General features: G+C 50.8%; 1 protein-coding gene across 3 annotated transcripts in view; it reads right to left on the bottom strand.

Moving 5' to 3' along the window:
* Nucleotides 1–16,606, bottom strand: part of PIK3C2A (phosphatidylinositol-4-phosphate 3-kinase catalytic subunit type 2 alpha) — a 78,704-nt gene that overhangs the window by 25,606 nt on the left and 36,492 nt on the right. For all 3 annotated transcript variants that reach the window (XM_040334498.1, XM_040334500.1, XM_040334499.1), the window contains 8 exons: nt 14,747–14,869; nt 13,687–13,854; nt 12,053–12,164; nt 11,098–11,240; nt 9,234–9,422; nt 8,970–9,066; nt 5,809–5,903; nt 4,582–4,762 (listed from right to left, as the gene is read on the bottom strand). In XM_040334498.1, the coding sequence (XP_040190432.1) occupies nt 4,582–4,762; nt 5,809–5,903; nt 8,970–9,066; nt 9,234–9,422; nt 11,098–11,240; nt 12,053–12,164; nt 13,687–13,854; nt 14,747–14,869 (1,108 nt within the window). The remainder of the gene's footprint in view (nt 1–4,581; nt 4,763–5,808; nt 5,904–8,969; nt 9,067–9,233; nt 9,423–11,097; nt 11,241–12,052; nt 12,165–13,686; nt 13,855–14,746; nt 14,870–16,606) is intronic.

Here is a 16,606-nt window from a genome sequence, read left to right as displayed (position 1 = left end):
TAGTAACCTCATACATAGGCGAATAGTCGGTTCTTTCTTGCTTAGAACCAGTAGGATTAATTCCTTGATGGCTTTTACCTTCCTCAGAGGTAGGAACACTCCTTGTTGTTCTGTGTCTAATCTCATGCCGAGATATTCCAACTGCTTTGTGGGCTGGAAAGCTGACTTTTCTCGATTTAGGACCCAGCCGAACCTCTCGAGGTATTGGACCGTGAGGGCCACTGCTCGCTCCAAGCCGGGAGACGAGTGATCTATGACTAGGAGGTCGTCCAGGTATGCTAGGATCGTGACCCCTTGGATCCTTAGTTTGGCTAGGATTGGAGCTAGGACCTTCGTGAACACCCGGGGGGCCGTAGCCAACCCGAAGGGAAGCGCCACGAATTGGAAGTGACGCGAAGCCACCATGAAGCGTAGATATCTTTGATGTGGCTGATAAATTGGAACATGAAGGTAGGCATCCTTTATGTCTATGGACGCCATGAAGTCGTCCTTCTGGAGTGTGGCAGCTGCTGACCGCACGGATTCCATCCGAAATGAGCGGATCTTTAGATATGCATTTACCATCTTTAGGTCCAAAATTGGCCTGACATCTCCATTTGGATGATGAATAGGTTGGAGTAGAAACCCAGCCCCTGTTCCAGGACTGGTACCTCTACTATTACTTCCTGGGAAAGTAGATGATCTAATGCCGATCTTAATGCGGCTCCCTTTTCCGGATCGTTTGGAATCCTCGACTTCTGGAAATGAGGAGGAGGAAACCTTAGGAAATCTAATTTGTAGCCTGTGGCCACGGAAGACCGTACCCACTCGTCGGGAATGCTGGCTTTCCAAATCTCTGAAAAGAGTCGCAGCCTTCCCCCCACCTTCGTGGGTGGGGGCGCCCCTTCATAAGGTTGGCTTGGGGGCTGGTTTTGCTGGTTTGCGAAACCACTGCCTTTTGCCTCTAACAGCCTGTCCTTGTGATCTGCTGTTGAAGCCGAAGTTTGCTTTTGCAGGAGGCCGTCGATACTGCTTGGCATTAGAGGGCCCCTGCCCAGGGGAATACTGTCGTTTAAACGCAGGTCCCTGAACCTTCTTCTTAGTTGGCAAGAGAGTACTCTTGCCGTTTGAAATGGTCTGAATGTATTTATCTAGGTCTTCTCCGAAGAGTCGTCCTCCATGGAAGGGGAACCCTACCAGGAGCTTCTTGCATGGGGGCTCAGCCTCCCAGCTTTTTAACCATAAGAGTCTTCTCATATGGATAAGGGATAACGATAAACGTGACGCTTGCTGGATAGAATCCTTGATTGCGTCTACCGTAAAACATATGGCCTTAGGGACATCCGAAAATTTTTCTGCCTGCTGGGCCGGAATAAGTTTAAGCATCTGCTTAAATTGATCCGATAATGCTTGAGCGACCCCAATCGCAGCCACAGCTGGCTGTACTACTGCCCCTGCAGTAGTGAAGGAGTTCTTAAGTAGTGCTTCCAAGCGCTTATCAACTGGATCCTTGAACACCTGTATGTTTTCTACAGGGCATGTTAACGATCTGTTAACACATGAGATGGCTGCGTCCACTGCAGGAGTAGCCCATCTTTTGGAAAAATTTTCTTCCATAGGATATAGGACAGAGAACCTTTTAGGTGGTAAGAAGATCTTATCTGGCTTGTTCCAATCTTGGAACAAAATTCCCTCTAATAGAGGATGGATCGGAAACACAGCATTGCTTTGAGGCGCCCTCAGTGAGCCCAAAGCTGAAACCGTCGATACCTGGAGATCTGGTACTGGCAAGTTGAATGTCCTATGGACCAAGTCCGACAATCCTTGAATCCACCAGCTCTCCCTCAGGGAGACTGCCCCAGACTCCTCTGTATCCGGGTCTTCGATCCCTGAACCTACTTGGTCCGTGTCCAAGAGGTCGTCCAATTCCCCTGAGGAAAGGACCTCCTCTTCTGAGGGTCCGCGCTCGGGCGACGGAGATCTATTCCGCTTACTGCCCCGCATAGCTGCGGATATCATTTTTCCCATGCTTTTCTGCATCTCTTTTAAAGAGGTGAGTAATACTTCCTCCGTGACCATCTTAGGGTTGGACTGACCCGCGTCAGCTCCAGCCCCAGATCCCGATGGCCCCAAGGCTCCCTGTAGGGAAAACAGCGGCATACCATGGTACAATACCGAGGTACACCTGCTACCTATTGGTATTTGGAACTATAAAAGTTAATTGTCCAAACACCTGTTTGGGGGATAAAAAAATGCTTCCTCTCCCCTAGATGACTTTTTTTTTTTTTTTTTTTTTTCGTTTTTGTTTCAAATCCAGGAAAGAAAAAACATTCTGTCCCCCTGAGTAGTATTGCAAAGAAAAACTATGAGATGGAAAAGAAACAGCCTATTTCTAGGCTTGACAAAACAGTCCTCTGAAGACTGCAATATCCTTTCTGGCCACTGTGTGTCCTCGGCGCCCCGTGCTGCCGCTCTGGTCTTTCTCCTCAGTTCCAAAGTATTGATGGAACAAACAAGGAAGGGCCGCCCCTTCCTTTAAGCCACTGACCCGCCCTTCCCCCCCAGCAACCTCAAACAGGAAATGCCCCTCCCGACAGGGGGAGGGGGGGGGGGATTTTGGGAGGAAGGGACCTCTCTGTTCCAGCAAACTGCAGCCTGCAGCCTGGAACCATGAGGAGGTCAGCGTTTTGCCTGCTTGCAGGCTCTGAGGAGGAAGACTGAATGGAGCATCGCCTGGAGGCCTGCAGGTAAGCAAAGCTCTCTGACACACACATATATTTTTATATAACACAGGCCCCACTCAATGCTTTTCCAACACTACAAGGGAGGTCACATCTTATGGGGAATAATACATAGAGAGCCATCCTATCTTTATGATATGTGACTAGTTTGCCAGATGCAGTGCATAACTTTAGGCATGTCCCCTGTGACCCCCCAGAAAAAAACCTGCTAAGAACCAAGTTCCGCAAGTTTTCCCCTCACTTACCTGCTCCATGCCGCAGGACTTTGCCAAGCAAGAGGCCCAATCTTCCCCCATCTCCGTGGGGATGTCTAGACCTTCAGGCCCTGGCTTCCTATGAAGGATCCACTGTCCTGGGCCCATATAGCACCCTGGCAACAGAAAACTTTAGGTACCCAAAGGTTTCTAAGTTCTGGGCCCAGGGTCCAGCTCTCTAAAAAGAAAAGCATTATGGGCTATACCCCAAGGGTTTGGGGTCCGGTTACTGACCACTTTAGCGCTGAGGCTTTTTTGGACAGAACCGGTAGCTCACCTAATCCCAAGGATGCGGAGGCAAGCTAAACCATGACTAACACCTAAGACACTGGCGTAAAAACTGAGGTACTCCTCCTATGGGAGGGGGTTATATAGGGAGGGGCATTTCCTGTTTGAGATTGCCAGTGTCTACACCTGAAGGTACTCCATATAACCCATATAGTAATGAATGCCGCTCTGTGTCCCGTGATGTACGATAAAGAAATAGAGCCCATGCAATAAAAAATCTGTGCAAAAAATATAAATATTAATCGCAATGTAAATCTTCACAGTGAAAAGTCTGAATATTCATCACACACAAAATCGCCTCATGAGAAGGGGGGGCAATGCGGTCTGATGACGAGTGCGATTTTAAAAAGAGAGAAGGATTCACTTGATCGCTTTGGTAAATTTTGAGGTGCATTGATACTTTTACAAAATACTCACACGGGGGGGGGGGGGGGGGGGATTGTGATGAATATTTGGATTTTTCACTGTGAAAATTTACATTTTGTTGAATATTTTTTTTTTGCAGACTTTATTTTTCTAGTGTTTACACTGATGATACTTTATTGAAGAGGAAAAACATCTTTGCCATTCTGAAGCTTCCCTCCACTTTGCTGATTTTATATATACTGCGATTCTGCATTTGCCAAATATGCTGCAGAAATCAACCTCCGCCGAGTCTGGCTGCAGCCATTTTAACTGTGGGCAGCTTTAGCTGCTGCCTGTTTACTTCCTGGATTAACACAGACACACCTCCAGCTCTGCAGCTCCTATTGGCCCTCTTATCCCCCCCTCCCTTCCTGGCAACATCTCACCAGAGAGTAAGAGAGATAGCTGTGCATATAAGCCTGGGCTAATGACCAGACAAGAAACAGGAAGTGGGCTGTATAAGGGATTTACTGGCAGAAACATTTTTTTTTTACTTTCCAAAGTTATAAACAAAAGGAGATTTAATAGATGAAAAAATGACTGAAGTTCCGCTTTAATACAACTTTACACTGTCCATATATATTTTTCACATACGACTGCGAATTAGTTATTAGTTTAGACACCAATGAGATATTCACATTTTGTTTTAGTAATGATACATAATTTGATGGGTCAGACCCAGGCCGTACTGGGGGGGGGGGGGGGACATTCCATCGGCATCATTCTCTGGAAGCAAAACTGCTGCAAATTGATCTTCATTCTCAGGATGGGGAAATGCTGCTGGTGAGGGGGATGGTAGGCAGGACACAAAAACGGGAAGCTTCCCAGAGCCTCTGTGCTGCAACAACCAACAGAAGGTGGTCACAAGGCCACAGCCTACAGATATCTATGGATTCAGACACCGATAATCTTACTTGTCTCGCAGAACCGTTGGCTTGCCGGACCTTCTCCGCCACCACGCCCAGAAGCTGGGTGAGTCTGGTCTGTTTCTCCAGTTCTTGCCGCAGTCCTTTCCCAACGATGGAGAGAAGAGCGCCCAGAATCTGCTCATAGCGGCTCCCAAAGTGCGGATCATTCAGAGAGTCCTTCAAAAGCCTAAATCACAAAGACACAGCTACTGACTACACCGAAATATGGACCTGAACTTAGAAATATCTGCCGTTTTATACGGAACATTGAAGAAGGATAGAAACTGTGCCCAAGCTATACCAAGAAAAAAAACAATGCAATGAACCTCCTCTGCCTTGGCACTTCTCTTACATTTCCCCATAGAGCAGATATCTGCAGTGTGAGATCATCAAAGACACTGCTGCCTCTGCCTGCTAGTCTCACCAGATTTGGTGATTTCACAGCATGCTCACTGTTCTCCTTGCTGGAGAGGAAGCCGTACCTGAGCACCCGTAGTGCAAGAGCATCCCTGCTTCTTAATTCTGTGTATCTGTTCTTCCTGCAGATTCATCATCTAATATTACTACCCCACCAGTCACCAGATTACTAGGAATCAGAGAGGCAACCCCAACGTGAGGAAGCCAAGTCCTTCACCTCTACCATGATGGCGGCCTCCACTCAAGAGACAGCCTTATTTCTGGCACAGCGTCCACAGCCCAGATTATCCTGGTGCAAACATGCTGTGGCTAAACCCCTCCAATACACCTCAATTATGACTCCATACTGTAGAGACCACTGGACTTCAGACACTCACCCCACATAGGTGATGGCTACACAGACTTCCAATTTGTGAAGTGGAGCCGTCAGTCATCAGGAGCCAACATCGGGTGTGGATTTTTTTTTCTTTTTTAATGTGGGTCGGTGTTCCCCATGACTGTCTATGGGTTTATAAGGGGGGGGGGGGGACACAATTTTTTTTAGAATATAGGACTGGTCAAACACGGTCTCCTGTCTTTATTTACACTAATTTTCAATATTTCCAGCAAACCCCCGAGTCCCCCCCCCCCCCCCAAGAGGCACTTCTGGCGCTCTCGAACCCGTCTGCAGAATTCACTCACAAGGTTTATTTTTAGCCGGCTAAGGATGGAAAATTCGCTGTGCCGAGAGATAAAAATGGTTCTGAATTTCTCCAATCTAAAAATAAAATAACTAGACTTGGTTCAGCATTGGTGACCGGAGAAAGGAAGACTTACCAGTATAAATAGTGTGCGACGCGGATATTCCCCAGAGAGCGCGACAGAAGGAAGTGCACCAGCGCATTGTCCAGGTAAATCTCGTGTTTTAGGGCCTACAGACAGAAAGAAACAAAGAGGTAATATAGAACCCGGTAAACAGAGCCGCTATAAGGGCCCATTCACACCAGGAATGGCGCATTCCGTGCACGTTTCCCGCACAGCACGTGTGCCATTGTTCATGACATCCCAAATGCATCTTGCAAACACAGCCACCAAACCGCATGGTACCGCAGCGCTATGCCGTTAGGTGTCGTGCGACCTGAATAGTAACGCTTTCTGTAGTTTTGTGGTTTCCATGCATTTAGCCGCCCAATCAAATAAAAATGAACGCGAGGGACTGCGCGGGAACTCGCGCATTCCAGTGTGAACCGGTCCCAATATTTCCAGATTCTTCTATTCCTCCAGGGGAGAAGAAACTCATTGCTTTTGGACCCGTTTTGATCTGTGCAGTGTAGGATGATTAGGCGCCAACAGAATGCTCCACCTGCCCCCCCCCAATCAACCTTGCTGCTCTGCAAGAGACAAAAAAGTGATAGCGCTCATATCTGGCTTCTGGTGTGCCCTTGAGACGAGCGCCATCGCCAGCCATGCAGGGGGGTGTCAGCGAGACTGCCTGTATATGTGTTACTAGTGAACCACATACAGAAAATACATTTACATACACAAATGACAGCAGAAGGAGAGCGAGATCAGCAGAGGGAAGTAGAGGATCAGACATGACTGCGGGGGGTGAGAGGAGTGAATAGAGGGGGCTGGGAGAGAATGACAGCGGAAGGAGAGTGAGATCAGCAGAGGGAAGTAGAGGATCGGACATGACTGCAGGGGGGTGAGAGGAGTGAATAGAGGGGGCTGGGAGAGAATGACAGTGGAAGGTGGGAGGAGAGTGAGATCAGCAGAGGGAAGTAGAGGATCTGACATGACTGCGGGGGGGTGAGAGGAGTGAATAGAGGGGGCTGGGAGAGAATGACAGCAGAAGGTGGGAGGAGAGCGAGATCAGCAGAGGGAAGTAGAGGATCTGACATGACTGTGGGGGGTGAGAGGAGTGAATAGAGGGGGCTGGGAGAGAATGACAGTGGAAGGTGGGAGGAGAGTGAGATCAGCAGAGGGAAGTAGAGGATCTGACATGACTGCGGGGGGTGAGAGGAGTGAATAGAGGGGGCTGGGAGAGAATGACAGCAGAAGGTGGGAGGAGAGTGAGATCAGCAGAGGGAAGTAGGGGGCCAGACATGACTGTGGGGGGTGAGAGGAGTGACTAGATGGGCTGGGAGAGAATGACAGCAGAAGGTGGGAGGAGAGCGAGATCAGCAGAGGGAAGTAGAGGATCGGACATGACTGCGGGGGGGTGAGAGGAGTGAATAGAGGGGGCTGGGAGAGAATGACAGCGGAAGGTGGGAGGAGAGCGAGATCAGCAGAGGGAAGTAGAGGATCTGACATGACTGCGGGGGGGGTGAGAGGAATGAATAGAGGGGCTGGGAGAGAATGACAGTGGAAGGTGGGAGGAGAGTGAGATCAGCAGAGGGAAGAAGCGGATCGGACATGACTGCGGGGGGGTGAGAGGAGTGACTAGATGGGCTGGGAGAGAATGACAGCAGAAGGTGGGAGGAGAGCGAGATCAGCAGAGGGAAGTAGAGGATCGGACATGACTGCGGGGGGTGAGAGGAGTGACTAGATGGGCTGGGAGAGAATGACAGCAGAAGGTGGGAGGAGAGCGAGATCAGCAGAGGGAAGTAGAGGATCGGACAAGACTGTGGGGGGGGGGGGGGGGGGTGAGAATGACAGAAGGAGGTGGAAGGAGAGTGAGATCAGCAGAGGGAAGTAGAGGATCGGACATGACTGTGGGGGGTGAGAGGAGTGACTAGATGGGCTGGGAGAGAATGACAGCAGAAGGTGGGAGGAGAGCGAGATCAGCAGAGGGAAGTAGAGGATCGGACATGACTGTGGGGGGGGGGGGGGTGAGGAGTGGATAGAGGGGGCTGGGAGAGAATGACAGAAGGAGGAAGACTAAACAAATAACAGATGGTGGGGGGAGTGAGAATGAAGGTGGGGAACACTGGGGGAGGGGTGGATTGTTGGCTCTAGCAAAGGAAGCAGTACTTAATGGGCTGTGCTGGAGCACCTCATAGGAACACCCACAAATTGGGCTTCACACAGGGGTAAAGGTCACAGCTGGAGGTGGGGGAACAGAAATGACTGTGGGAGGAGAGGATTGAATAGAGGGAATGGGAGAGAATGACACTAGGAGGTGGTTGGTGAAAATAAAAAAGTGGGAAACCCTCGAGGGTGGACGGTTGGCCATAGCAAAGAAAGAAGCAGCTACTGGGCTGTGCTTGGTCACCCCCATATGAACGCCCACAAACTGGGCTTCAATCAGGGGTGCAGCTCACAGGCAAAAATATACCGATTTTTCTTACAGATGGTTCTGCTTTTAATTTCTGAAGATTTTCTTTATAGGAATCATTTAACCCAGCAGGTAAGTTTTCATTCCCAAATATCCCATAACTAGGGTTGTCCAGATACCGATACCGAGTATTTGCGCTAGTACTCGTACTCACGCAAATACTCCCGATACCAAAATAGAATACTTTTTTTTTTTTTTTTGTGACATCGAACACAAATTGGATGGCACCATTGGATGGCACTGATAGGTGGCACTGGCATTGATTGAATGTCACTCATAAATGGATGGCACTGATAGGTGGCACTGGCATTGATTGGGTGGCACTGATGAGATGCACTAATAAGCTGCCTCCCTGCACTGATGCACTAATGGGCACTGATCTGCACTGATAGGTGGCACTGGCTAGCTGCACTTTTGGGCACTGGCACCGATGAGCTGCACTGACAGTGATCACTCCTTCAATGATATGTAGTTTTCCAGTACCGTATGCTAAAAAACAGCCCCACACCATGATGTACCAGTTCTTCATAATTCTAAAGAAAATATCTTTGGTCTGTATTGTGGTTTGAAAACGGTCACATGACATTAAAATAAAGTATCGGTATTCGGTATCGGCGACTACTTGAAAAAAAGTATCGGTACTTGTACTCAGTCCTAAAAAAGTGGTATCGGGACAACCCTACCCATAACATTCAGCTATGAATTCAATGTATTGCCCCACCTGCACAAACTGCGGCAGCAGATCCACCAACTCATCGTCACTCATGGCGTCCTGAACCCATCTCACCGCTGCCGAGCGCACCTCCTGATCTGTGAACCTAAAACCAGCAAACTGTCCAGTTAGAGTCGTGTGTCGGAGAACTGCGTGAGAACATCGCATTCAGTCTGAGGGGTCCGTACAGAGAACCCCCGCCCACAGATAAATCATTCAGGGCAGAAGGAAGCGCCATACTACGCAGCAGCTGATGTTGGAGATATGGCTCACCTGGAGTCTAGCAGCTCCAGCGCACAGACTGGGGTGAGGGGCGGCCAGGAGCGCAGCAGGGAATAGATATCGCCCAAATAGGAGACGTCCCATTTGGGGGCGCTGGCCAGGATCTTGGGGAGGCAGTTCCTGTTCTGGTAGCAGTAGTTACGTTTCTCCCACAGAAAGACTTTATCTTCCTTCGATAACCTGCAATACGATGACATCATCAGCCAAGGTGGCCAATCATTCTCCATCTCTGGAGGAGCAGCACAGGGAATCCGGCATGTACACAGTATAAAGGGTTCATTACCGACTTGTAACCCCTCTCTATGCCACCCCCTTCTCCTCATCACTCAACCCACATCTCCTCTCTACGCCACCTGTTCCCCCTCTCCTCATCCCTCAACCCGCAACCCCTCTCCATGCCACCCACAAACCCCTCTCCCCTAGTCACTCAACCCGTGACCCCCTCCCCTAGTCACTCAACCCGGGACCCCTCCCCTAGTCACTCAACCCGTGAACCCTCCCCTCGTCAATTCAACCCGTGAACCCTCCCCTCCCCACTCAACCCGTAACCCCCCTCCTCGCCACCTGTAACCCCCCTCCTCGCCACCTGTAACCCCTCTCCTCGCCACCTGTAACCCCTCTCCTCGCCACCTGTAACCCCTCTCCTCGCCACCTGTAACCCCTCTCCTCGCCACCTGTAACCCCTCTCCTCGCCACCTGTAACCCCCCTCCTCGCCACCTGTAACCCCCCTCCTCGCCACCTGTAACCCCTCTCCTCGCCACCTGTAACCCCTCTCCTCGCCACCTGTAACCCCTCTCCTCGTCACCTGTAACCCCCCTCCTCGCCACCTGTAACCCCTCTCCTCGCCACCTGTAACCCCTCTCCTCGCCACCTGTAACCCCTCTCCTCGCCACCTGTAACCCCCCTCCTCGCCACCTGTAACCCCCCTCCTCGCCACCTGTAACCCCCCTCCTCGCCACCTGTAACCCCCCTCCTCGCCACCTGTAACCCCTCTCCTCGCCACCTGTAACCCCTCTCCTCGCCACCTGTAACCCCTCTCCTCGCCACCTGTAACCCCCCTCCTCGCCACCTGTAACCCCTCTCCTCGCCACCTGTAACCCCCCTCCTCGCCACCTGTAACCCCTCTCCTCCTGTGACCCCTCGCCACCTGTAACCCCTCTCCTCGCCACCTGTAACCCCTCTCCTCGCCACCTGTAACCCCTCTCCTCGCCACCTGTAACCCCCCTCCTCGCCACCTGTAACCCCCCTCCTCGCCACCTGTAACCCCTCTCCTCGCCACCTGTAACCCCTCTCCTCGCCACCTGTAACCCCTCTCCTCCTGTAACCCCTCTCCTCGCCACCTGTGACCCCTCTCCTCGCCACCTGTAACCCCTCTCCTCGCCACCTGTAACCCCTCTCCTCGCCACCTGTAACCCCTCTCCTCGCCACCTGTAACCCCTCTCCTCGCCACCTGTAACCCCTCTCCTCGCCACCTGTGACCCCTCTCCTCGCCACCTGTGACCCCTCTCCTCGCCACCTGTGACCCCTCTCCTCAACACTCGACCTGTAACATCTCATCACTTGACCTATAACCCCTGTCCACGCCACCCGTAACCCCTCTCCTCATTACTCGACCCGCAACTCCTCTCCACGCCACCCGTAACGCATCTCATCACTCAATCTGTAACTCCTCTCCTCATCACCCATAACCCCACTCCTCTCCATACATAATGCAGAGCTGTATAACATTTTTTGCCCAGACACACACTAACTGTCAGTGAATTGGGAGAGGAAGCCCCACACACCATCACAATACAGCAGATGTCCGTGTTGTGAGCAGGCAGCTTCCATTTGTCACCCGTCCCCAGCACTTACCCAGACAGGGCCTCTTTGGAGAGGAGAGTCAGCAGTCTGTTCTTGGTATCCTTCTCCAGAGTATCGATGGTCTGCGGTGAGCCGCTGCTGGTCGCCTCTGGAGCTTTGTACACAATATAGAAATTCGGAGAGGGGAAATCCACCTGGAGGAGAACACCGAGTCATCACTCTGCACTGCCGCGCATGCAGCAATATCAGATTCATTCATTATGGAAAGGATTACAGGACAGGTGTGTATATTACACTTCGTACCTTCCCCGCCCACCACTGGGGTGCCACCAATCACAGCACCGTGGAGGAGGAGCCAGGAAAGCAGGAATTAGTCTCCCTGGGGCAGAAAGTCTGCAATGAAGATTACTAAAGTCCTTGAAATAATCGTAATTGGCCAGAAGAGGATTGTAACAGAAGACGGGTTTTCATTTACGGCGGCAGAATGGCACGGACAGGGAAATGGGAGTACAGGTACGTCCCCTTTAATTTGCAGAGGACCCGTAGACTTGATGTCCACCAGTGTCCCGCGATCATGAAGACTATGAACAGACAGGGATGTGTCTTTATCACAGAGAACACACAGCAATAATAAGCTGAATGATCCCAGATTATTACAAGTTAGATTTACCCAAAGTGTGCTGTATGTCTGTATATAGGACGGTCTTACCTGGATGACTCCAACCTCCTCCTGATCTCACAGGTATAACTTTGTTCACCCCTCCAGTGTATGACCATACTGGGATCTGCAGATCAGCGGACCCCCCCCCCCCCCCCCCCCGGGAATACTGACCACACTTGTACCGCCCTCACTCACCTGTATGACCAGCTTCTGCAATCGGCAGTGTCCTCCTGATCTCACAGGTATAACTTTGTTCACCCCTCCAGTGTATGACCCTACTGGGATCTGCGGATCAGGGAAACCCCCCCCGGGAATACGGACCACACTTGTACCGCCCTCACTCACCTGTATGACCAGCTTCTGCATCGGCAGTGTCCTCCTGCCCACAGTCACCGGCCCGGCACCGGACAGGAGGGAGGTCCACAGGTTTAGAAGTTTGGTTCCACATGTCAGCGTTCTGCAAGAGAGGGCTCAGAACATTGAGGACTGGAAACCATCATTTAATACTAATAATACTCAGTACGTCTGTATACAGAGGTATGGGCCAATCATATTAGATTCTATAAACAGTTGGTGTCCCACTTCGATCTTCTGACCACATAAAGTGAACATGTCAGAGGTCACATATCTCATACAATGACAAACGTTGTGTATGAGAAGATATTACCAGGTGCCCACAAGTCCCTCCGATACTCAACATCCTCTCCTGGGCCCTTAGTCAGCCCTCCTGATGCCTTAAGGGGTTGTATGGGTTCAGTTATTTTTTTACTTACCTCCATTGTGAAGTTCGTTTTGCATAGAGTGGCCCCGAACCTCGTCTTCTGGGGTCCCACGGTGGCTCTCGCAGCTCCTTCCCACAAGAGCTTACCCCCTCTGGGAAGCGCTCTCCCAAGGGTGTTAGCTTGCGGGCATGCTCCTGTGTGATACACTCGACGGCCATAGCCGCCAAGTGTATGACTCGACCCCGCCCCTCAGAGCGCAACGTCACCGATAGCAGCGGGAGCCAATGGCTGCGCTGCTATCAAACCAAAGAACAGCCGATGGGCCGTTTGGAAAGCGACGTGTAAACGAGCCCACGGACGTTCGGGGCTCAGGTAAGTAAAACGGGGGCACGGGGGGGCCCGGAGAATACAAGGTGTTATTTCAGCTTAATGCATAGGATGTATTAAGGTGAAAAACACGAAGCTTTACAACCAGTTTAAGCTCCGCCTCCACCCACCATCATCCAATAAATGTTAACAACTGTCCAGGTGCAGTCATTGGTTGGTACATGGTGAGAAGGGACAAAGCCGGTCAAACGTGGAATGAACAACATCCCCCCCAACATCCCTCATTTGGAAAATGAAAAGCAGCCTGGCATCAATTTTTTTGGCTAAACAGCGACTGCATCCAATCAGCAGGACAGGCGGTGAAAATGCAATTACCATAGCGGGAGATTTTGTTAATTGGCGTTGTAGAGCGTGAAAAGAGGAATCAGTTTTTTTTCCCCATTCAGCTTGCAGGATGAATAGAAACATTCTATGTGTGTCCGGATACTGGAGGCGTGATGGACAGGAGGTCCCCCGAGGTGCAGAGAAGAACAGAAACATACTCTACTATTCTTCCGGTAATAATCACTTCTAAAGGTCAGTTCTGAACTTTCCTCTGCTAGTTGAGGAAACCAACCTGAGAATCCGGTGATGGTGCCGAGTCATCTTCTCCAGGCTGGGCGGTCCTTATGGACGCAGAGAGCAGAACTGACCACCAGTTAATTGTGAATGAAGGTCCTGAGAACGCGGCGTTCCAAGACAGACGAGTCCTGCGGCCAAAGCTGGGGGCATTTTTCCCCTTTCAGACCCCGCCGGGTTCACCCAATGCTGCCATGGCCAGGTTCTGGCTAATGAGGACTGGCTGGTGCAGCGATTAAACATTGGCCGCCATTCTCCTGCCCTGTCCAATAATATCATCCCACACATTACACGGTGTACCCAATCACCTACCTCCTGAAGCTGAAGAGCGGTAAGGACACCTGTCCCAGCAACTCTGGTCCCTTCCTCTGCTTATTGGAGTCCGGGGAACCCCCGCTGTTTGGGTTCAGGATCCCGTACAGGCGGAGCTGAAGGATGGACTCTAATGGCAGCTGTGCGATCTGGATGGGGAAAATGATCCTGGAAGACAGACAAGAAACACGACTTTGTTATGGAAGTTCCAGTCTAGGAGGACTTTGTGTCAGAGAAACACACCGAGACAATAATATAAAGAAACAATAAAACACACCGAGACAATAATATAAAGAAACAATAAAAACACACATACAGGGCTCAAAATTTCAGGTCCTGAGCTACTAGCCAGTACTCAAGGGTTACTTGCCACCAGTTGCCCCGCCCTGCCCCTAAATCCACCCTCATAAATGATCTCAGGAAATTACACTTAATATTTTTATAAATTAATTGCGTAAAACATTTAAACAACTTTATCCATGCCCATCAATGCAGCCTGCAACAGTGCAGAGAATATCACAGCCATCATTTCAATAGCCGTGTGTTCACCCGCCGTGCGCCGTCACATAAGCCCCTCCTCTTGTCCGGGGAACTTTGATACATGTCACGCGTCCTAAGATTGGACCTGCCTGATACATGTCACCCGTCCTAGGATAGGATCTGTCTATCAAAGTCCCAGAAAAAGAGGAGGGGCTTATGTGACGGCGCACGGCGGGGGAAACTAAAGCTGTGATGTCCCCTGCTCTGATCATCCAGTGGCGGCGGGAGGATTTCCATTTGAGAGGAATGCATGCCTTGGCGCCGTCAAGGAGAAGACGAATAATTGATTTCTTGCCATCTACATTACTTTGGTTATATCAGTAAAAGCCTATCAAGGGGTCCAACCCCCGACCCATTCCACCCAGGGGTCCAACCCCCGACCCATTCCACCCAGGGGTCCAACCCCCGACCCATTCCACCCAGAACTCGTAGCCGGGGCTCGGCTGTACATTTAGTGACCTATGTGGTGCAGGACAGAGGACTCTGAGGAGGAACTCCGCCATCCGGCGTCGGTACTTACAGCTCGTCCCATTTCACCAGATAGAAGAAGCTCTTGTAGGTTCCCACTTTCTTGGACTGAACCGGTTTGAACAAATCTTTCCCGTTATACAGCAAGGAGCACATTATATAATACTTCTCATAGCTGAAAGAGAGAAGGAGGAGGCCAATCAGAACACAGCATGAAACACACAGTCACACCCCATGACAGCAGTTACAATTACATGGACAAAAGGGGGCGATAGAGAGCAGCAGGATCAACCAGGACTTCTGCAGAATACAGAAAAGGAATCTCATAGTGACGAGTATGACCAGCATGGAATACACCATTTATTCATCGTTTTCTATGATGTGTGTTCTAACTGGTCCTGTGTATTGCTTTCTCACAAAACTGAGGCATGCTGGGTAGGGGGGGAGGGGGTTATATGGGAACTGGCTTACAACATTTCCGTACACCAGAGTCCCATCCTCCTGTAGGCAGCAGTATAACCCGACTGTTCCTGGATTCCTGTGTCCCTCAATGGACTTGATTGTAAATACAAAAAAAATTATATTTTCTACCCCAAAAAAACGACCAACACAGCAAAATGTTTTGTTTCCGTCAGAAGGAGACAAACATTTGTGAAGGTGAACAGAGCCGGCGTTTTATGATAAAGCCCGGGTCCCGGTGATTAGATTAATACGTTTACACTGCGGAGAAATTGGACGTCTTCCAAGGAAAATGTGACCGATAGAGCCGACCTTCTCCAGTCTCCGGATCTCAGAGGACAGAAAAGCTCCCCTTGTATCATCTGGAGGACTTCTAAAGCCTGAAGAAGGTGCGTCTGATGCCTGATGGCCACCAATACACACATCCCATTCCTATGGGGACCGGGGTCAATGGGCTTGTGTGGGTGGCACCAGTTTGAGGCCCTTCCGAGGTCATTCAGAATTCAGACAGGTGCCCCTGACCTCCATCTGACCTGCTTCAAGCAAGTTATGCTTTCTGCTGTGGCCCTCCTCTGCAAACTGTCCAACCCATAGAGGAGTGGTCACTCTGTAAATTCCCGCCCACCTCCCCTTTAAATTTATTGCATGCACGGTGACTCCCCTCTTCACAATGGTTTGACACAGGAGGGGAACCCCGAAACACGTAGCTCCGCCCCCGTGTGGAGCGACATCAGCGCCAATTGGAGCCGAGTGCTGAAGGTACCCGGAAGCCTCTACACAAGCCGGGCGGCTTGCATTCCGTCTCCCTTCCTATTCCTACAGCCGGTGATCTGCCGATATGGTTTCCGGCTAACGTGAAAGTTCCTGCGCAGGCGCAATCTGATCTGCCAATATGGTTCCGGCTAACGAGAAAGTTCCTTTAAGGACTGCGCAGGCGCAAACTTGCCGACGGAAATCTCCGAACCTCGGCCGGCAACCAGGGCGACGAGGATTTCGAGGAAAGTGGCCAGTCGGCCTCACATCCTCGCTTCGCACGGAAGGCTCGCTCGGCCTCCTGGCTCTCTTTTTTTAACATCCTCCAATCCACGGGGATGTTAAAGAATGAGCCTGGATGCCGGGCGAGGTTTGGAGATTTCTGTCAGCAAGTTTGCGCCTGCGCAGTCCTTGAAGGAACTTTCACGTTAGGGGAACCTTAAGGACAAGTCACCGGTATCTTCTCCATAGCTGCTCTCTGCAACCGTCTGCCGATCTCCGCATTCGCAAGCGCTTTGGTTTGACAAAGGTGCCGAGCCCTGAAACACGTAGCCCCGCCCCCCTTGTGGAGTGACATCAGCGCCAATTGGAGCCGTGTGTCGAAGATACCCGGAAGCCTCTACACAAGCCGGGCGCCTTGCATTCTCACTCCCTGCCTACAGCCGTTATCCTCTCCATAGCTGCCCTCTGCAACCACCTG

This window comes from Rana temporaria, assembly GCF_905171775.1.
Source record: "Rana temporaria chromosome 11 unlocalized genomic scaffold, aRanTem1.1 chr11z, whole genome shotgun sequence".
NCBI classification, from domain to species: Eukaryota; Metazoa; Chordata; class Amphibia; order Anura; family Ranidae; genus Rana; species Rana temporaria.
The sequence above is the reverse complement of the archived record's forward strand: the minus strand, read 5'-3'. Positions and strand labels throughout refer to the sequence as shown.